Consider the following 22,075-nt stretch of genomic DNA (forward strand, 5'->3'; position numbering starts at 1 on the left):
GATGGGATCTGGTCAGATGACTTTATCTGTTTGTGTGTCGGCCCGATCGATTGATTGCCATGTTTCAAATCACATTGAGAGTTGAACCCAACCAAACCTGTTCATATTGTCGAATTTCAAACAAACAATAATTACAGCAAATTAAATTATTTTTATTTTAAAAAGCAAAGAGGAACAGTCAATGCACAAATTTAATATTGCTATTAATATATAGTTAGTTCATAAGATAAGAAAGAGATACATACAACATACATGCATAAATATATATATATAGATAAAAGATTATGTAGAGTGAGATAGTAGTAATGAAGAGATTCGTGTTCAAGGGATACAATGACGATGATGACAATGGAGTTACTCAAACGGAGATTGATTTAACAACACCACCGGTTGTGGCAGTGTCAATGTATCAAGATCATCACCATTTACTTTTAAAGGACAACAATGCTACCAACAACAACAACAACAACAACAACGATTGTACAGTCAATCCAACAATACAGAGAATACAAAGATTAAAAGAATCTCTGTTAAAGTCTCAACAACAAGCTTCCAAGGAGGAGGATGTGAAAAAGAAGAAGAGTAAACAAATCAGTAACAGTAACTTGGAGCAAGAGAACGAATTGAAACAAAAAGATGATGATGATAAAGGTGACAATCACAACCATATTAATAATACCAATACCTCATCTTCCTCTTCATCATTTTATTGTGAATATTGTGAAAGAGAGATAATGGATTGTAAAGTCAAATACCATAATACTACAACAGCTCATTTATTGGCAATGAAAACAATACAAAGCAAGAAACATTACCATCTTCCTCCAACCAACCGTGGCTACATGATGATGAAAGAACATATGGGATGGGAAGAGGAAATTGGTCTTGGGGCCAATGGACAAGGGCAATTGGACCCTGTCAAGACTAGACAATTGGCAGGTAGAGGTGGAATTGGTAATCCTAAATTTAAAGATGACCATCGAAACCAACCCAAACAACCTATTGATAGAATAGTACCAAGGAACAAGAAAAATAATAGAAACAAATTGAAAATTGAACAACATAAAAGAGAAAGATTAAAGGAATTGGTATTTAATATTAATAGTCAAAATGGTTAATTAAATAAATAAACATTATTATTATTATTAGTGATAAATCAATACGTTTTATAAAAACCCAACAAATCATTATGATGGTCAAAAAAGGAAGGAAGGAGAAGTGATAGTTTTTTTTGAAGACCACTGCTGACTTTACACTTTTTATTTTATTAATTAATTTAGTTTGTTCAACAGATAGAGAAAGAGATGGCTACTACAAAGTATCTCTTATCTTCTTCTTTGACAAGATTGAATAGTATACTACCTGTTGGAGCAAGTAGTGGTATAGGAAAGATAGCAGCACTTGCATTCAAACCAACTACATTAACACCACCATCATCATCATCGTTGTTTAGATCATCATCATCAGTGTCATCATCATACTATAAAAACAATTCATTGTGGTCAAGTGTACAACAACAACAACAACAATCGACATCATCATTGCTAAAGAGGGATATCTCTACATCGACTAGAAGTAGTTCCTATGCACCTCCACTATGGGAGAAGCCTGCTGAACAACAGAAATTAAATACTGTCACCACTCCAAGTGAAGAGGAACCAAAAGTATGTTATTTTAAAGATTCATTCATCATTACTCAATCAAGTCAGTCAAACTAACATTACTTTTTCTTCTTCAAAGGAATATAAAGAAGGAATATTATGGATTAATAATTTATACCCAATCAAGATTAGTAGACTTGATTTTAGATCATTACTATTTCACATTCCAATCACTGAACGATTGAAAGCAATCTTTCCAAAGGACGTGGAGATTTTATCGATTGAAAAGAGATTCAAAGAGGGTGGTGCATACGTCTACTTTAGATCATCGAGTAAGGAAGAGTCTGTGGAGGATATTGCCAATAGAATCGAAGAATTATTTAATGCACACAAGAAACATTTCCATTTCTCTGGTGCACATGCCCGCAGTACATTGGTCAAGGGTAAACCATTTGTAGACGATATTGATGTTCGTCTTCCATCATACACACTTAAATTAACATTTAAAGGTGCTGAATTACAAATTGACGATGTTTTTAGATTATTACGTCCATATGGTCATATTAGACATATGTATATCCCTGATAATATTCCAAAAGGTAAGAAAGAAAGAAGAAGAAGAAGAAGAACAAGAGGATTTAAAATACTAAATCATATTTCTTTTTATTTTTAGATCAACCAAAATATGCAATTATAACATTTAGAAGAATGGAAGGAGCTATTGCAGCAAGAAATTGTTTACATAATGAATATTTACCAGAGTTTGGAACTACTTTGTATTTTGACTACGAGTTGATGATGAGAATCAACAAATTAAAAGATCAATTCTCAAAACATCCAAAGATTATGGTAAGTCAAATGGAAGAATTCATTTTTGAATATATAAATATTAATATTAATATTAATTTTAATATTTATTATTTTATCTGCTTAATATTTAGATCCCATTAGCAGGTATTTTAGCAACATTATTAACTATATTATTATTTAATCCATTGAGAGAATATTTTATGGATCGGGAATTGGACAAGATATTGACATTTGAAGATATAGATGATGATTGGCAAACGAGAATCGAAGAAAAGATGTTGAATTCACATTTTAATTATCGTCCCAATTCCATTATTATGATCTCTGCTCCAAAGGGATCTGGAAAGTCTAGTCTTATTGACAAGATTATCGAAGGACGTCCTAATACATTATTGGTCGATTGCACACAAGAGGTCAATGCCAACGACGAAGAGTTTATCGAGAATCTTAGTAAAGCTATTGGATTCTTCCCATCGTTTGGTGTGTATGGTAGTCTACTTGGATGGGTTGATATGATCATCCCCACTGGAAAGGGTATCTTTCACTCATCTACCAACAATCAACTTCAAACTATTTTCAAGTTGCTCGACAATGTCTTGGAACGTCGTGCCGACAAGGAATTCCCAGTCGATCAACACCAACCCTACCCATACCCATTGATTGTCATTGACGGTTTCTTTGGTATGATTGCTGCCATGGAAAACAAGGAAAAGGCAAATCTTATTCAAGACTCTATCATTCAATGGGCAATTACCTCTACCATTAAAGGAAATGCTCATGTAGTATTTATTAGTTCTGATCCATTTGCTGGTGATACAATTAAGAAACGTATGTAAAATCAAAACAAAAAACAAAACAAATAATATTTATTTAATTTTTTTTTTTTTAGATTTAACAAATAGAGGTGGAGGTATTGTAAATACAATTCATTTGGGTGATGTTCCACCCGTTTCAGCACAGGAATATATAAGAAATAAATTGGGCAAGTCATTATCAAACGATGACTTTGAAAACATTGCAAGTTTGTTGGGTGGTCGTTACTCGGATCTCAACATGTTGGCACAAAAGGTCATGTCTGGTGATTCCGTTCCAATGGCACTCAATGGAATGGTCAACAAGGCTGTTGGAGAAATCAGAGCAGATGGTTTTGGTCTTTCCAAACGTAGTGATTCAAAAAAAGATAAAGAAAGCATGAAATGGACTAGACCTCAGTATGTCAAATCAAATCAAATCAAATCTAAAAAAGAAATATATATTTATTTATATTAATATTTTATTTATTATTATTTTAGAATTTGGGAGACTATAAAAAGAATTGCAGAATCAAATTATGTATCATATGATGATTTATTATTTAGTGTATTTATAGGTGACGAGACATCGTTGAATAATTTAATTTTAAGTGGGTTGCTTAGATTCCAGTCCATCAACAATGAGCGTATGGTCACTGCCTATTCACCACTCTACCGTTCGGCGTTCAAGGCAATGGTAGATGATCTCGAATTCTGTGTTGGTATGGACATTTTTGCACAAAAGTCGAGAATTGAAGAAGAGTTGAACAAGTTGAGCAAGGTCGAAGACGAACTCCTCAAACTCAAGAATCTCTCTGCCAACGAATGGTTTGAAAGTGCTGCTTTTAAAAAGAGAAGAGTCTTGCTTGAAGACAAGATGAAAGAACATGTATCAAAGATTGACACTCGTGAAAAGATCCTAAAGACCCATTTGGATTTCCAAAAGTTTATTCAACAATCAAGAAAAGACAATGAATACAAACTCAAAATGAGAAAACAAGAAGAAGAAGCTGTCAGAAGATCTATTCACCAAGAACAACAACATCAACAACAATATGAACAACAACAATCAGAAACTTTGTAAATCATCTCAAAAACGAATAAACATAAATAATTAAATTTATTTATATATTAAAGAACAAAATAAAATGTTCAGTCATTCAATCATGATTACACAGTGTGATTCATACATGACCCCAAAGAAAGTATGAATGAAATTGATTGTCGTTGTCGCTATGTGTTGTCATGCATGCTCTCCAGAGTTGTGACACAGTGAGAGCCCATGTTGGGGTTCAACACAAAAAATAGTCAGCCTGCAGTCTGTATGCGTATACTTACCCCACCACTCTACTTTCTTGTCTTCACAATGTTGTGTGATCAATTTGGTTATTGGTTGCTTTTTTTTAAACACTTACTCCTTGAATAAACCATCCATGGTGACTGACTTGCAAAAAATGTGTGGTGGAAACAAAAAAGAATGACAGTGTAAACATACAACCAATCCAGAATTCAATATGATTGGTTGACATCTGGAATCATATGTGAAGTTGAAGGGTGTTGTTGTATAGTTAACAAGGTGATGGCGAAACATCTGTTACACTCGACTGTGCTGCTCTGAGAAAAGCGAGCTTTCACATGAACATTCTGGAGCATATATATTTTAGAAAGTGTGTGTTAAAATATAATATTATATAATATACTATATAATTTCCATTTTAAATTAATTTTAATTCGAAACATCCCAAATTTATAAATTAATCCCCAAGAAGAGATAATTATTTAAACTGTCCAATTATAAAATTTATTTATATTCACAAATTCAATTCAATACACTATTTATTTATTTCATTCATTCAATTTCATTATATTATTTATTTCTTTGAATCCTATTTATTCACCACCAAACATAAAATATAGTAGTAAACATTAAATATATATATAAATTTAAATATGAAAATGATAATATCATTATTGTTAATTGGAATGATTTCCATTAGCTCTGTTTTAGGTGGATGTAATCAAGACTATGAATGTGGTAATCAACCATTTTCAATTTGTCGAAATCGCTTTCACCTATTCCCAGGTATTGGTTTGACTTCGTCTGGTAGTATACTGGTCATGGGAAAATACAATAATAGTGCCGGTCAACAAGTTGGAAAGACCTACATTGCTTCTGTAGGTAGTGGCTCGGTGTCACCACAATATCCAATTAACTCCGATGTCCCTTCCTATCCAGGCTACACACAATCATTTGAATTGTATGATGTAGTTGGTTCTACTCCATACATTAATGCTTATCAAGTTGGTTTCCCATCAGTCGGTCCATATAATGATCAATCTGGTACTTTTAGTATGTTCAAACTAACCCAAACCAATCCAAACCAAACCAAAACTAATCCAACCTTATTTCTTTTTCTTTCTTTTCTTTTTTCTTTTCTTTTTTTTTTAGCACCAATTTGGACAGTAGCAAGATATATTCTTGGATTATATTTTGATCAACCAACATCAAAGACTTATTATTGTGATGTAGGTGTTTATCGTATTGACAAGATTGCCAGTACCAGAGCAGACAAGGAGACAGCCACCAAGTTGTATGCCGACCAAAGATGTAATTATCTAGCTACCGTAGGCTCTGATCTCTACATCTTGGTCAACGAATACTCGTTGGTCACCAACCATTCCATCTACCGTGGCAGTGTAAACTGTCAAAACTGCCAACCCACCAACCTCATCAAGCTTGCTTCGTTCCCAGGAGCAGCCAGTGGCTTCTTTATTCGAAATGGTAATTTCTTTGTCTCGGCCACCAATGAATACACCAACGTACCAGGTATCTTCCGTATGCAAATCTCCAACCCAACATCTAGAACTGCCTTGACTTCTGATTCAGTCGGTGATGTAGTTGCAGACGGTAATTTCGCATACTACCAAACCTGGGCAGGATATCAATTCAGACCAACCATCAAGAAGGTCACTTTGTGGTCAACTACCGTAACAACACTCTATGACGAGGATACTGCTGGCACTGGATCATCTGGTACATGTTCATGTTTGGATGGATTCTCTGGAGCCAATTGTCAAACGTGTAGTGGTGGTACCACCAGATGGACCAATAACGGAACACCAACATGTGTCAAACTACTTGCCAGTGGTCAACCAGAGACATGTAGCAATGGATGGGAATGTCAAAACTATCCATACACCCAATGTGTCAGTGGAGCTTGTAGATGTAGTGAAGGTTTCACTGGAGACAGATGTGATAAGTGTTCAGGTGCCGTACAATGGGACAACGGTTTTCCAACTTGCAAACTTTAAAAAAGTAGAGAGCATTCAACCTTTTACTCTCTCTTTCTCCTAACCTATTAATTCATTATATAAATAATAAATGAATTAATCATTATAATATGTATTTAATTTATCTATCCAACATATATATATATATATATACCTAATTCTTTGTTTGTTTGGAAAAAATAAAAATAATGATGATCATTTGAGGAGCAGATGATTGTCGAGTTTTCATGAATAATATTTATTATTTATTATTTATTAATAAGTCGATTATAGGTTAGACGAGAATAAAGAGATATAGTATTAGTAGTCGTAAAGAATAATAGATATATATAATCATCAATGCCCAAATACTATTGCGAATATTGTGATAAGTATCTTACACATGACTCTCCATCAGTCAGAAGATCACATATCATCGGTAAGGTGCATCAACAAGCTGTTAGATTATACTATCAACAATTTGAAGCAGACTATCACAAGAGTATAACAGAACAAAGAATAAAAGAAATGATCAAACGTATGTAGTAGTATACAGGTAGTAGTAGTGTGTTATTGTTGCATATACTAACTTACACTTCTTTTGTCATTGAATGAATGTATGATGATCACATATATATTTATATAGCCGGAACAGTACCTCTTCCACAAGGACCTCCAATGTTCCCACAAGCACCTCCACATGGAATGATGATGGGACCTTCACCTTATGGTATGGGAGGTATGGGTATGGTAGGACCACCAGGTATGGGAAGAGGCGGTATGCCAATGCCTCCACATAATATGATGATGGCTCAAGGTCCTCCTCCACCATACGGTGGTCAACCAGACTTTAATCAACCACCTCCACCCTTCCCATTCATCCCTAAACAATCATTTAATCCATTCCCACCTCAATAACAACAAATTATCAAGTACTACAACGATCAATGCAATATATTAAAAAACAGGATGGTATACACAAGATATATGTATAATCACCTATCAATCAATCAATCAACCAATCTCCCCATCGAAACACGAATGAACGAACCAATCAATACTTTATAATCAATTCAAATAGAATCTGCATTATATTGCATGATACCAACCAACCAACCAACCAATCAAATCAATACCATCATCCATTGTAAAGAAATAATAACAATAAACTTAATTAAAAAGTAACATACAAAGAATAATAAGATATCTATCTAATCTTTCATTAACAGATATTATTGTAATTTATTATTATTTTTAGTATTACTTGATTTGCTTGATTTTGTTTGTGGTCTTGGAAAAATTTACAAGTTCATTACAAAGATAGTTGTACTCCCGAATCTATCTCTATCTATTATATCTGTCTATCTCTTTGTATATATAAGTGTCTGAGAGAGAGAGAAATGGATATAGATACACCTACAACAGTGGTAGTAGTACCAAATACAACTACAATGACAATGACAACTATAGTACCACAAGTAAAGACAAGTACAATAGTAGAAGAGAAAGTAATGGATGAAGAAAGAGAAACAATGAGGGGGAATAGATGGAGTATACCTACTTTGAAATCAAATGCACTATATGTTTTAAAGAATACATGCTACCATAGAGGTCTCAAACCAAAGGGAAACAAGGATGCTATTGTCGATATACTCATCAAAGATATTATACGAGAGAATGGAGAAGACCATTTCAAAAAGATTGAAGCATTGGATACGTATGGTCATCCCGAGCTTGGCAAGTTCCACACGGCCAAAGATATGCGTGCCGCTGCTGAAAGGTCGGGTGTAGCGGTGACCTATCTAGACACACGATCACAGTTGTACGACAAGATGCTTGGCAAGTTGATCACACCGTTTGCCAATATACAAGACCCATTTAAATTGATCCCAAAGTATATGCTTGGCGTGTCATTTGGGTTGCCTCAACAGGCACTCGTACGTATCTTTGACTATCTAGTGTTGGACCGCGTACTCAATACCGATCCTGCGCTAGAGACGTATTGGATGCGTTGGAAGTTGTCTCTGGCGACCGTCTCGAAATGGGTGTACACGTTGGTACGTGAACATCTCAACGAATGGTCGTTCTCTCGTCACAAGCTACTCAGCAACGGGCCGGAACAATGGAGTCTGCCACTCTACCACCACTTCCTTAACCCGTACTCGTTGTTTAAGAATATCCGCAAGATGGATGTCTACACGATCGATCTCATCACTCTGATGATGCCGTGTCCGAGTGGGTTCACCCGCACAACCGAGCCGCAGCGTTTGATGTTTGCCAACCTCGAGTCACTGACCGTCAACCCGTTCCCAACTACCATTCCAACCATCCCGCGAAACTACAATACCTCTGTAGACACTTTACCCAAACTCCGCACCATTCGATTGAATGCGGGGTCTGGCAAGACCAACGAAATACACCAAGCGTGTCCACCGCTCATCTATGCCAAGGCTACCAAACTCGACCTCCGCATCAGTCCAGCCGTCACACACAAGCTAGACAATCCCAACATCGAGTCGGTCTATCTCGGCCCCATCTCTGAAAACCAACACAATCTGTACGTGTCCCTCTCTGCATGGGCCGCTTCCCCCAAGTTTAGACGATTCGGGTTGTCTCGAACCCCATACAACGCATCTGGCTACCGTTTTACAATGACCGTTGTCTCTTATCGAGGTAAAACATCTCCCCTAAACAGCGATGTCACCCTCATGACCGCAATCAAAGAAGACCTCAAAAACAAACCTGAAGATCTTAAAAGAGTTCTTGATTTAATTAATCAATTAGAGAAATATGTGTATGTAAAATATATAGAATATATATTAAATATTATATCATATATTATAAAAGTAACTAATCTGTATTTGTATTGTATTTTATTTATATTTTATAGTATTCAAGTATGTAAAAAAATGACACATTTAAAAAAAGATGAAGATGAACCTGCCAAGGTAATACTTCGAGAGATCTTTACAAAGGTGACAACATGGAGAAAGTATTTTATTATTAGACATTTGGAACAATTCTTTTCAACACCAAGAAACCATAATTCCAATTTCGACTACATTTATAGTTTTTTGATCGAAACCAACAAGGTACAACACTTGACACTTTCAAATCACAGTGATCATACTTTTGAGATGATGTCCAAGATCTTATCGCTCAATACATTTGAACTTTACAGTTTGTTGTCATCTTGGGATCAGAATGTTGAGGATTTGATTGACCGTGTCTCTAAAATCAAAAACATCAAATATCTAATCATCTATATCGACAACAAACACAACCTCCAACAATTAGAATCAAATCTTCCATTCCATTCATTCTATATTGAAAAGAAAAAACTTAAACTTCGAAGTTTTGATTTTAAACAAAGTGTCTACAAGATTACACTTGTTAGAGACCAAGATAGAATCAATTTGAAACCACCAACAATCATTCAACTTGCACCAATCAAAATTACTTGTAAATATGTTAATCCACCTATTCAAATTAATGAAAATCAAAATAATCAAAATAATCAAAATAATAATCAAAATAATCAAAATAATGATGATAATAATAATAATAATGATAATGGTAAACTTTTAAATGTTGATATTGGTAAATTATTCCCAACAACATCAACAACAAGTAAAGTGGATAGTTTAATAACTAGTTTTACCAATTTATCAGTGATTGGAAGTGAATGTTATGATAAGAATGCTAGAGCACATTGGTATTGGTCAGACCAAGAATCACATTGGAATGAATTCACCAAAGAAGAATCCAAGAGAATTGAAAAAGGATTCCTACTCGACAAAATGAGAAAACAATTAGATGATTGTCGTTGGATTGATTACAATCGTAGAGTTCAAAGAGTTTATGATGATGAATCACTTGTATTCCCAATTAAAAGAACTATTTCAAAATAATTATAAATAATAATTAAATTAAATAAATAAATAATTTTAATAAATATTTACACGAATCTGCAGAGTGTTTTTTTTGGATTATCACCCTTTTGAAGTCAACAACAATCTCTATCTGTATAACTTATCTCTCCCTACTCTTATTAAAGAGTAATCTATTATACTATCTATATATACATAAATATTAACATCAATATATATATTGTATACTCTAGCAAGAGTATATAAAATCAGATATATTAAGAGATGGATAGGATGGATGCAAGAACAAGACAGTTTATATTGATGGCTCAACAATTGGGTCTGTTTCAAAGAGCAAGAGATGAAGATGACGATAGTGATGATGATGATGATAGTGACGAAGACGATTATTCCTATGATGATAGTTCCGAAGACGGTGGATACTATTATGATAGTGATGATAGTGACGACCCCTATGGTAACGGTGGTATCTGTGCGTGTTGTCACCACCACCACTATGATGACGATGACTCTAGCTCTGATTCAGAGTCGTATGGTAATTATAGATCCACATCGACGTTGTCGGATCCTCGAAGAGAGTTGTACGGCACCTATTCATTCCACTATAGTTTGGGTCACGAAGGCTTCTTTTATCATCCCAAAGAAGACTATCTCGCCGAAGATGAGGGTGACTTGAAGATCGTTGCCGACGACCATATGGCCATGTTCAAGGCGCAACTCGGTACAGAGGTATGTTCGGCGTACCAAGGGGCTATGGGTGTGGTGGATACGTTTGAAAGGTCAAAGACCCAAAACATGCCACAGGTCAATCTGTCGGCAAGCCGTGCACGTCTCTTGAAAGAGGCAAATGCTCCCGATGCAACACTCGACTCGGTTGCCATGACGACCGATGCATTGTCTAAATTGAAACTACCCGATCTCAAGAAACTGTGTCGTCGTCTGGGTTGCACGATTGGTGGCAAGAAAGAGGCAGTGGTCGATCGAATCATCAAGCAGGCCGAGGTAAATGCAAAGGCACCGAAAAAGGCCGATCTTGTCGTCGAGCAACACACAGCGTCCAAGTTGCACCAAATGACCGTGACGCAGCTGCGTCGTGTCATGGAAAAGTACGGTATCGACTTTACGGCCAAGACGGTCAAACGCGAGATGATCCAAATGATCGAGCGCTGCGACTTGACCGCGCTCGACCACCGCGTGTCGGCCGCCCAGATGGACGACTATTTCAGAGGACAGGTGCAGTACACTCTGCCACCCAGTGTCGTCTTGCAAATCTTCCACAATGCGTTTGTCGGCTCGTTGCAGTCTGACGCGACGTCTCCCAAGACTTGGATGCGTTGGAAATTGTCGTTGGGGCTCATCAACAAATGGGCATTCAAGAATGTGTCGCAGTGGTTCACAAGTGTATCACTCACCAAGCTCAGAACTTGGAATGCATATCAAAAGAATCCCGAGGAGGTGGTATTGTACCGTCACTTTATCAATCCATTCTGTCTGCTCAAAAACATCACCAAGTTGTCAATCTATGATTATGACCTCGAAGTGATGTCGTTGATTCGCGGCACCAAACCCACTCTGACACCTGCCATGACATCAATGTTTGGCAACCTCGAGTCGTTTACAGTGTCACACTCTGTCTTTCACAAATGCTCTAATCATCTCACCGTACCACCTTTCCCTAAACTGAGATCGGTCACTATACACGAAAGCACTTATGTCTCTATCGAGACAACGTCCGTCGACACTGTCACCAAGATTGACGCACGTTACCTTCACACTGGACTCGTTGCCACCAACATGCAGTCAATGTACTCGCAATCTATTCACGGCAACCCCGACACGCTCGAGAGTCTCTCCAAACTCACCACATTGCGTCGTGTCGGTATCTTCTGTACCTGGTCGGCCTCCCTCACGACCGTCACCTCGTACCGTGAGGACAAACTCCATCTCTCTGCTAAATTGTTGAACTTTATTCGCAGTGATGTCACCTATCATGTCACCAAAACCAAAAAGAACAATCATCTCGTCAACTCTCCAATAGTACCAGTGGCGGTATCAAAAAAGATCAAGAACAAATTGAAAAAGATATTGCAAAGGAAATTAATGATAAAGTTGCTATAATAGTTCAATTATTAAAGGATATTGATACTCAAACTGCGTAAGTGATAAATAAGAAGATAGTCTGACTATATTATAATAATATTTATCTAACCCTTCTAACTCTCTCTCAATCTACATAGTTCACAAAAACAAACAAGAGCACATAATACAGTTATAATGAGAGAATCATTGGATCAAATTCCTTTCCTTTTACATACATGGAGAAGGTAAATCTAAAAAAAACCAAAATGTAAATGCAAGAGACAATTCCTAATATTTAATTTAATTTAATTTTAGAGCATATATTTTATTCTCAATTAATGACAAGATACCAAATTCATATCATTATGATTTGAGAAATTCTGGATCAACTAGTATATTCACAGAATGGATGGCAGAGAATTATACTCTTGAACATTTAGCTTTGGACAACTATGATCCAGCCATTGTAAAGGCAATTGAGAATTGCTCGACTCTTCACACTCTTGAATTATGTGAAGGTAATGCTGACCCCGAAAATATATTCCGCCAATTGGCCAGCGAAGCACCTCCCATCAAAACTCTTATCTTTTATGTATCTGATACCACAAATATCGAAAAAGTCTCTCAGTTGGCCACCAAAATGATTTCATTCAAGGTCGATTCTCATCGTTATTATGCCAATAATGGTCATTTCGATGGTCCAACCTATAAACTTGTATTGAAAAGGGTATCACCTACTACAAGTACAGTAGTTTAATCAAATGTAAATAATAATAAAAATAAAAAAGAGTATCTGAATAAATATATATATAGATAATATTAAACAAATTATTTGAACATCATCATAAGAAAAGATATTTTTACGTCGGAACTTTTAATGAATCCCTGCAACAGTAAATCGAAGTTTCCGAAAAAAAAAAACTTTGTACAACCGTTGCAAACAAACGAAAGGATTGAGCAGCCACCTCTGTTGAAAAGCCCAAAAAGCCTTTTATCTATTTTTTATATTCGTAGAAACAAGACACATACACAGAGACCGAGATATATAAATATCATATCACATCAGATATTTCATTATACATCTGAGATATATATATTTGATTTATCAACTCATTATATTGATTGATAAATCAAATCACTCTCTCTCTCTCTTTTTTATATTTATTTATAATCTATTTATATCTCTCTACTTTTTATATATATTTATAAATAACAATGAAAAAGATAGTAGCATCATTTATTTTATTCTTTTTCATTGTAAACACAGTCGTGGTCAATGCAACATTTAATTTAGAGGGTGTGGCATATGTTGACTCACTTTTCAACGGTCAGTTTGATGGTCAAGCACCGATACTAGAGAATACTCTTATAGACTATGGAGAAAAGGTGTCTATCTATATCGAGTTGGTAACTGACGCATCGGTAAACTTTGAACAGAGAACCAATAGCTCTAGCGCATTCAACTTTGAACAAATCGACGATGGATGCTACACGTTGACTGTCATCCCACCAGCCGACGATTTACGTTGGGAGTTTCTACCTGTCTTTAGTCATTACACTGTTTGTGGTAGTGGTAGTGGTGGTAGCAGCAATATTGAACCTGCATCTAGATCAACTACATCTTCATCTCCTTCATCTTCATCATCCTCCTCATCGGACAATACTTTATCATCATCACAATCTTCACAAGACGGGTCAGTAGAATCTACTGTATCTGATACTATCGTATCTGAAACTACCGATACTACTACTACTCTGACTCCTACTACACAGTCAGTAGCAGAAACAACGGCAGTTGGAACATCAACCATTACAACTATACGACAAGATGTTGGATTCTCAATCAACAGTTTTATGGGATGTGTTGGTAACATTACAAATGACAAGACTGGACAATCAATGAACTTGCAATTTGGAACTTATAATCTAAGATATTATGGTTGGTGTGTCAATACAAATAATAATACAAATAATAATAATAATAATGCAAATTGTATCAACTCTACAAAGATTGTATTCCCAGAAGACTGTCAATTGGTAGCTCAATCAATGTATCAAGTGACTGTTCAGTATAGGGGACAGATTAAAGTATCATTTAATCGTAACATGGCATTTAGTGTAACTGGGTCTGACCCAAATACCACACCCATTGCAAATATCAATGTTACACTATCGTATATTTACAATGGTGTTATTACACATTCAACCATGACAACAACCACACTTGACAACCCAACATTCAGCGTTCCACTAGTCGAAGTATCAGTAGCTGTCACAACAGACAACATCACTCAAATAGTACTGTTAAATAATATTACCAACACACCAACAATCGGTCAACCCAACTTTGACATTGTATTCTCACTCTATGAATTACCACCAATCAAAGACAGACATTATATCCCAGTCACACTCTTTTCACAAAGTAATCGTATGGGACTCTCCATCACACTGCCACCAGGTATCTACAACAAAGCATTCCTAGCTTCACTTGGGTTCTCTAATCTATCTGTATTGTCGTTTAGTTCAACCTACAAATACCGTGTATTCCTATCAGTCTCTACTTCACCTTCATCAACCATTAGTGATATTCCATTGAATGGTTATTTTGTTGAATCTTATAATACTGGTACAATCGTTCAAATTCAAATTACTGGCAATTGTAAGTCATCCCAACACCCAACCCTAATAATGATCAATATCACTAAACTTGTATTCTTTCTTTTCTAGATGAATTTTCCAATAATCCATTACCAATATTTGGAGGATATGTTAAAGTATTAAATGTTTATCATCCAATTTTCAAACCAAGTTATTTCTTGGCAGAGACACCATTTGTTAAAACTGAAACCTATCTTGCATTGAATTGTACCGATGCTCCCTATATGGGTTACCATAATTGTACTGTCCCATCTCGTGTAGGTCCAAGATACATTAAAACTCAATTAAATAATGAGAAATTCCTATCATATGCTGAATTGGTTTATTATCCAGGTAAATGTCAAATATATATATATATTATATAAATCCCGGAAATAACTATTTACTTTGTTTTATTTTTACATTTCTTTAGATTATTATTCAGCAAGATCAATGGATTCAAGAATATTTAAACCACAAACAAGTGGAAGATTGAATTTATCAGCAATAGTTGATTTAAGTTATAGTTGGAAAAGTTCATTTACTCCGGGATTGGAAGGAACTACTAGAATCAATACTTATAATGGTGGATTTAACATTACAGTTGCTGGAAAGACTATTGCTGTCTATAATTATACCAATTTGGATGCTATCAACTTTTTGGCATTTGAAACTGATGGTAGACTCAGTTATTACAATGGATCTGTAAGGTTGGCTGTCATCTCTGGAAAGATTGAAGTCGGTGTTGTAGACTCTCTTCTTATGAATCGCGAAGGTATCACTATCATGGCATTCAATGAAGCCACTTGGGGTATATATGCATTCCCCGATCAGTACTGGAGATACAAGCGTATCCATCCAGCTGCATTTATTATGTCTAGTCGGTACTTGGATGCATTGGACGACAAGAGAAATAGTTTGATTGCCAAATCATCGATTTCAAACGGTCTCTATTATGCAGTTGTGAATCAGTCGCAGTTGGTACTCACTATGCAACCGGCACTGTACGCGACATCCAGCTCGAGCTACTTTATTGTGATTCGTGAAGATGGATCGTTGTGTTGGTCGCCGACCACCACCACCTCGACCGTCACCAACCCACCTTCATCGTTGTGTCTGGCGAGTGGTGGACTTGGCGGTCGATACCTCGTCGTTGCACCACAGGTCATGACATGGTCGCAATGGGCACTCCATATACTAGACGAGCGCGGTCGTTTGGTATGGGCAATCAACAGTACTGAAAAGACCGACTATAACAACGTGCCGATGGATTACGGGTCATACCTCTTCCGCACCGACTCTATCCTATCGACAGATACCCGCAACTTTATAACCAATGGTAAACAGTATGTTGAGGTGCGTGCAGACGGCAACCTCATTATTTACGAGAACAATATCTATGTCGACCATGAAGTGTTGGCGTTGACGGAAATTGAGGTGTCGGAAGACGCACCCTACGCATTGAACGTGCATGATAATGGTGTGTCGCTCACATCTGCGTCGTATCCTGACGAACCTTACTTTAACATTCCCGCAGTCCCCGGCTCTGCACCCATCCAGGCGTTCTACATGTACCCGCAAGCAGGCGATGCCAACAACCCATACTATGCCAACCGATTATCATGGGGTGTTTTAATGGTCGACGCCAACGGCAAGGTGTCGGGAGGACTCCTCGGTGCACAAGATAACCGTCCCAACTACACCAACACAGTCACTACCTCATCTACAATCGACCGACTCTCCCTATCACCCACAACCAACCTCACCAACCAATTCCTCAATCTCCGATGGAATAACCAAACGGGAGTCATTGACGTTGTCCAAGTTGACATTAACCAAGTTGTATGGTCGTCCCCCGAGCCACCCGTAGACACTCCCACCTCTCTATCCGGTGAATTCCACGCAGGCTTTATCTGTATCGATCCTACCGACCCCCTCCAAATCCTCCAATTTTGTGTTGCCACCTGCACCCAACTTTCTGCAAGCGATGCATGTCAAGCGTACAGTCCTGTCTGGCAGCCACTGCAAAGCGGCAGCACAACCACCCCGCCCGAACAACAACAATGGTTTGGTCTAGTCATTGGTTTCCCCGAGCTTGTTCTAGTCAACACGCAAGGTCGTATGACTTGGTCTGCAAGAATTGCAAATATCATTCTACGTGACTATTAAAAATTTAAATTAAAATTTAATAAAAACAACTCAACTATAATACAATAAAACGACCGTCAAACAAAAAATCCACTTTTGAGTGACGGATTTTCATTCCTCCTTTCCTTGAAACCCCTCCCAAGCCATAAAATTCATTTTCACAAAAAAAATACCAACCCACAAAAATTTTCATGGTGATGATCAGCTTGGCTCCAAAACAAAAATCAATAATCAGTTTTTACTTTTTTGCAAAGAAGTAGTAGTAGTTAAGTATTAGTAGTAGTATTTAGTTAGGTAATAGTTAGGTTCATAGTCAAAGTAGTACCCAAGTTATATCTAATCAAGATCCACCCCCCATAACAACACAACACTATACATACTACTTGTGTATTTTTATATAATCTTTATTTATTTATTTATTTATTTCAATCAATCAATTCACCTGTATTACTATTCATATATATAACAAACAAACAAAAAAATGACATCAAAGAAACCAGAATGGAATAACGCGATGAAAAATGAAGGGTTGGATGATATGACCCTTCTCTCTAAAGTTACAAATGATCAAATTTTAGAGAACCTCAAAAAGAGATTTGAAAAGGATATCATTTACACCAACATTGGTGATGTACTCATCTCTGTCAATCCCTTCAAACCAATCCCAATCTACACTGACGAGATTCTTCATGAATATGTTGGAAAGTCACGTATCGAGCTTCCACCACACGTCTTTTCCATTGCTGAACAAACCTATCGTTCCATGATCAATGATAAAGAAAATCAATGTGTCATTATTTCTGGTGAATCTGGTGCTGGAAAGGTATATATATAAAAAAAAAAAAAGATAATATAATATAATATAAAGTGTTTATTTATAATCTAATTCATCTTTTATTTTCTCTCATATATATTAGACTGAAGCAGCCAAAAAGATTATGCAATATATTGCAGCAGTCAGTGGTGAAAGTGGAAGTACAAGTAATAAAAAGGTAGAACATGTCAAATCGATCATTTTGGAAACCAATCCATTATTGGAAGCTTTTGGTAATGCAAAGACTCTACGTAATAATAATTCCAGTCGTTTTGGAAAATATTTTGAAATTCAATTTAATAAGAATAATGAACCAGGTAAAGAAATGAAAAAGAAAAGAAAAAAGACAATATTTATATTATTTATTAATCACATTTGATTTAATTTTAATTTTAATTTTTTTTTAGAGGGAGGAAAGATTACCAATTATTTGTTGGAAAAATCAAGAGTTGTATATCAATTAAATGGTGAACGTAATTTCCATATTTTCTATCAATTCTGTAGAGGAGCAACCAAAAAGGAACAAGAGGAGTTTGGTATTTATGGTCCAGAGAGCTTTGCCTATCTTACCAAGGGCAATACATTGGACATTGATGGTGTCGATGACTTTGAAGAGTTTGGATTGACACGTAACGCCATGAATGTCATTGGTATCACTGCACAAGAGCAACACAATATATTCAAGTTGATTGCAGCCATTCTCTGGCTCGGTAACATTGAATTCAAGGAACAAGCCGGTGACAAGGCTGTCGTCGTCGACCAAAGTGTCCTTGATTTTGCAGCTCAATTGTTGGACGTGCCATCCAACTTTTTAAAGACAACACTCGAATTCCGTCAATTAGAGACAAAGAGAGGCAACCAACGTGGTACCCAATACAACGTGCCACTCAACAAGACACAGGCCATCTCTGGTCGTGATGCCTTGGCCAAGGCCATCTATGACCGTTTGTTCAACTGGTTGGTCGAGCGTGTCAACAAGGCCATGGAAAACAATGCTCAAGGTTTGATGATTGGTGTATTGGATATCTATGGTTTCGAAGTGTTTGATCGTAACGGTTTCGAACAATTCTGTATCAACTATGTCAATGAGAAGCTACAACAAATCTTTATCGAATTCACTCTCAAAAACGAACAAAATGAATACGTCAGCGAAGGTATCAAATGGGAACCAATTCCATTCTTTGATAACAAAATTGTTTGTGAACTCATTGAAGGAAAGAATCCTCCCGGTCTCTTTTCTATTCTTGATGATGTTTGTCGTGCTGTTCATGCTGAATCTGGTAAACTATTAGAAATAATAATAATAATAATAATATTAATATTAAAAAGTATACTAATTAAAAAATTTTAATTCTTTTTCTATTTTAATTTTTTTAGAGGGAGCTGATAAATCACTTTTACAACGTATTGCAGTTTGTAAATCAAATCCACATTTTGATCCAAGAGGTAATGCTTTTTGTATTAAACATTATGCAGGTGATGTAATTTATGAAGGTGCTGGTATGATTGAAAAGAACAAGGATACATTGTTAAAGGATCATTTGGAACTGTTACAAATCTCTGCCAACAAGTTTGTCAGTGTACTCTTCCCAGACGTCATTGACACTGACTCTAAAAAGCTTCCAACCACTGCCGGTTTCAAGATCAAGTCACAAGCCAACGACCTCGTCCAAACTTTGATAAAGTCGACCCCACATTACATCCGTTGTCTAAAGTCCAACGATATCAAGAAACCCAATGTGTTTGATGGTCCACGTGTACTCCATCAGATCAAGTATCTCGGTCTCTTGGATAACATCAAGGTGCGTCGTGCCGGTTTTGCCTATCGTACACTTTTTAGTAAGTTCCTCGAGCGTTACTACTTGCTCTCGGACAAGACATGTTATGCTGCCAACAACATCTGGAAGAGTGACCCATTGTCGGGTTGCAAGGCCATCTTGCAATCGCAAAACGTCGAGTCGTCGCAGTTCCAGGTCGGTAAGACCAAGATCTTTATTCGTTATCCAGAGATGCTCTTTGCACTCGAAGAGACAAGAGAACGTTACTGGCACGACATGGCCTCGCGTATCAAGAACGCCTACCGTAACTACAAGTCCTTCCAGTACGAGTGTTCCAACCGTATCAAGAACGCCTTCCGTAACTACAAAAACTACCGTACTCGTTGTGCTCAGACTATCCAAGGCTACTACCGTGCCTGGAAGCAAGCATCACCATTCTTTGACTTGCGTCAACAAACTGAACAACTCGTAAATGGTCGCAAGGAGCGTCAAAGATTCTCCATGTTGTCGGTACGTAAGTTCTACGGTGACTACTTGGACGTGCGTTCACAAAACTATTTGCTCGACGCTATGGCCGAAGGTCGTGGTGAAGAGGTTATCTTCTCGGCCAAGTGCCAGATTGTAGTGCATCCACTGTTGTCGGCCAACAAGATGTCGCCACGTTTCTTGATTGTCACCAAACAGGCCATCTACCTCATCAAATTAAAGCAAAACAAGAATCTTGCTCAATACTTGTTGGACCGTCGTCTCCCAATCAGCGAGGTGGCGTCATTCTCCATGTCATCGCTTGGAGACAACTACCTCTTTGTTCATGCACCCATGGACTTTGACATTGCACTCTGTTGCGATCTCAAGACCGAAATGATGGCACACATCAACAAACAAAAGGGAACACAGTTGCCTGTCAACTTTGGCGTTGAAATTGAATACCAAAAGAAGAAAAAGAGTAACAACAAGGTTCACTTTGTCAAAGAAGAGATGCACAAGGAACCACTCTTTAAGAAAAATACCATTCACATTGCATCTGGTCTTGCAGCTGGCTCGACCATCAACAAGGTCCGCAAGAATCCATCGCGTAATCTCTCAAGTGGTGGTGGCTCGGGCGGTGGTGTGCCTATGCGTATGCCCGCTTCGACCGGCGGTGGTCCCAAGCCAATGGCCAGCAAGCCAATGGCCAAGCCCGCACCTGCCAAGCCTATGGCCAAACCCGCACCACCCACTCCAGGTGGTCACCCAGGCAGCAAGCCAATGCCAAATCCAGCCGGCGCCAAACCACTCCCACAACCAGGTGCTGGCCCCTCCAAACCAATGCCAAATCCAGCCGGTGCCAAACCACTCCCACAACCAGGTGCTGGCCCATCCAAGCCAATGGGTATGGGTCCCAAACCACCAGCTGCTGCTGGAGGTGCTCCAGGCCGTGGTGGTCCACTCCCACAACCAGGTGCCATGAAGCAACCTGCCGGTGCTGCTGGAGGTGCTCCAGGTCGTGGTGGTCCACTCCCACAACCAGGTGCCATGAAGCAACCAGCCAAACCAGCTGCCAAACCAGCCTCTGCCGCTCCATTATACAAAGCACTCTACGACTATGATGCCATGCAACCAGATGAATTAACATTCAAAGAAAACGATACCATCACCTTAATTAAAAAGGTTGACGCAGATTGGTGGATGGGATCCCATGGATCTCAAAAAGGAATGTTCCCTTCAAATTATGTTGAGATTCTAAAAAAGTAGTAATCAAATAATCAAATAAAAAAAATGCCATTCATAATTTTAAAATATATACGTTTAGTAAATTTGGTAGTTGAAAGATGTGAAATTGTGTATTAGGTAATGAACAAAAAATAATAATGGCAATATTGATGATAAAGCGTTAAATAAAATAATGACAAATGTCGTACTTTACACAATTAAATCATAGATTTTGTTGAAGGTGGTTTGGGGATTGGGTTGGTTGAAGAGGTCGATGTTGTAGAGGTCGATAAAGTTTTTTGGATCCTAACATATCTGTTTGCCATCCTCTTTGGCAGATTGGGGATGGGATCCCATGGATCTCAAAAAGGAATGTTCCCTTCAAATTATGTTGAGATTCTAAAAAAGTAGTAAAATAACAAAATAATCATATAAAAAAAATAATGCATAAATAAATTTATGATTTTGTTCCATACATTTAGTGGTTTACGTCCCAATTCTTTGTTGGATATCAATCAATGTTCAAATCATGTATTTGAAGTCTATACAAATGGTGATTGAC

General features: G+C 37.2%; 8 protein-coding genes across 8 annotated transcripts; all 8 read left to right on the forward strand.

Moving 5' to 3' along the window:
• Nucleotides 1-305: 305 nt before the first annotated feature.
• DFA_03302 (uncharacterized protein) lies at nucleotides 306-4,349 on the forward strand (the record flags this gene model as incomplete). The annotated part of the gene is made up of 8 exons (XM_004362850.1): nucleotides 306-1,088; nucleotides 1,281-1,664; nucleotides 1,741-2,200; nucleotides 2,275-2,450; nucleotides 2,543-3,239; nucleotides 3,301-3,622; nucleotides 3,704-4,282; nucleotides 4,340-4,349. 8 exons carry the CDS (start codon nucleotides 306-308, stop codon nucleotides 4,347-4,349), a joined length of 3,411 nt encoding a protein of 1,136 aa, XP_004362907.1.
• An 803-nt stretch (nucleotides 4,350-5,152) lies between these two features.
• On the forward strand, nucleotides 5,153-6,514 carry sigM (EGF-like domain-containing protein; the record flags this gene model as incomplete). Its single annotated transcript, XM_004362851.1, has 2 exons — nucleotides 5,153-5,552; nucleotides 5,652-6,514. 2 exons carry the CDS (start codon nucleotides 5,153-5,155, stop codon nucleotides 6,512-6,514), a joined length of 1,263 nt encoding a protein of 420 aa, XP_004362908.1.
• Nucleotides 6,515-6,832: 318 nt separating this feature from the next.
• On the forward strand, nucleotides 6,833-7,390 carry snrpC (C2H2-type zinc finger-containing protein; the record flags this gene model as incomplete). The annotated part of the gene is made up of 2 exons (XM_004362852.1): nucleotides 6,833-7,010; nucleotides 7,119-7,390. 2 exons carry the CDS (start codon nucleotides 6,833-6,835, stop codon nucleotides 7,388-7,390), a joined length of 450 nt encoding a protein of 149 aa, XP_004362909.1.
• Nucleotides 7,391-7,872: 482 nt separating this feature from the next.
• On the forward strand, nucleotides 7,873-8,537 carry DFA_03305 (uncharacterized protein; the record flags this gene model as incomplete). Its single annotated transcript, XM_004362853.1, has 2 exons — nucleotides 7,873-8,366; nucleotides 8,432-8,537. 2 exons carry the CDS (start codon nucleotides 7,873-7,875, stop codon nucleotides 8,535-8,537), a joined length of 600 nt encoding a protein of 199 aa, XP_004362910.1.
• A 586-nt stretch (nucleotides 8,538-9,123) lies between these two features.
• DFA_03306 (uncharacterized protein) lies at nucleotides 9,124-10,383 on the forward strand (the record flags this gene model as incomplete). The annotated part of the gene is made up of 2 exons (XM_004362854.1): nucleotides 9,124-9,266; nucleotides 9,363-10,383. 2 exons carry the CDS (start codon nucleotides 9,124-9,126, stop codon nucleotides 10,381-10,383), a joined length of 1,164 nt encoding a protein of 387 aa, XP_004362911.1.
• Nucleotides 10,384-10,626: 243 nt separating this feature from the next.
• On the forward strand, nucleotides 10,627-13,198 carry DFA_03307 (uncharacterized protein; the record flags this gene model as incomplete). Its single annotated transcript, XM_004362855.1, has 4 exons — nucleotides 10,627-12,241; nucleotides 12,373-12,517; nucleotides 12,600-12,686; nucleotides 12,757-13,198. The coding sequence occupies 4 exons, from the start codon at nucleotides 10,627-10,629 to the stop codon at nucleotides 13,196-13,198; spliced, it is 2,289 nt and encodes a 762-aa protein (XP_004362912.1).
• A 458-nt stretch (nucleotides 13,199-13,656) lies between these two features.
• On the forward strand, nucleotides 13,657-17,250 carry DFA_03308 (uncharacterized protein; the record flags this gene model as incomplete). The annotated part of the gene is made up of 4 exons (XM_004362856.1): nucleotides 13,657-15,103; nucleotides 15,172-15,435; nucleotides 15,515-15,997; nucleotides 16,283-17,250. 4 exons carry the CDS (start codon nucleotides 13,657-13,659, stop codon nucleotides 17,248-17,250), a joined length of 3,162 nt encoding a protein of 1,053 aa, XP_004362913.1.
• Nucleotides 17,251-17,710: 460 nt separating this feature from the next.
• Nucleotides 17,711-21,555, forward strand: myoC (myosin IC; the record flags this gene model as incomplete). Its single annotated transcript, XM_004362857.1, has 4 exons — nucleotides 17,711-18,052; nucleotides 18,147-18,360; nucleotides 18,451-19,323; nucleotides 19,421-21,555. The coding sequence occupies 4 exons, from the start codon at nucleotides 17,711-17,713 to the stop codon at nucleotides 21,553-21,555; spliced, it is 3,564 nt and encodes a 1,187-aa protein (XP_004362914.1).
• Nucleotides 21,556-22,075: the final 520 nt, after the last annotated feature.

Source organism: Cavenderia fasciculata (assembly GCF_000203815.1).
Source record: "Cavenderia fasciculata unplaced genomic scaffold Scf_Dfasci-G-b-205a01.r1-3, whole genome shotgun sequence".
In the NCBI taxonomy this organism is placed as follows: domain Eukaryota; phylum Evosea; class Eumycetozoa; order Acytosteliales; family Cavenderiaceae; genus Cavenderia; species Cavenderia fasciculata.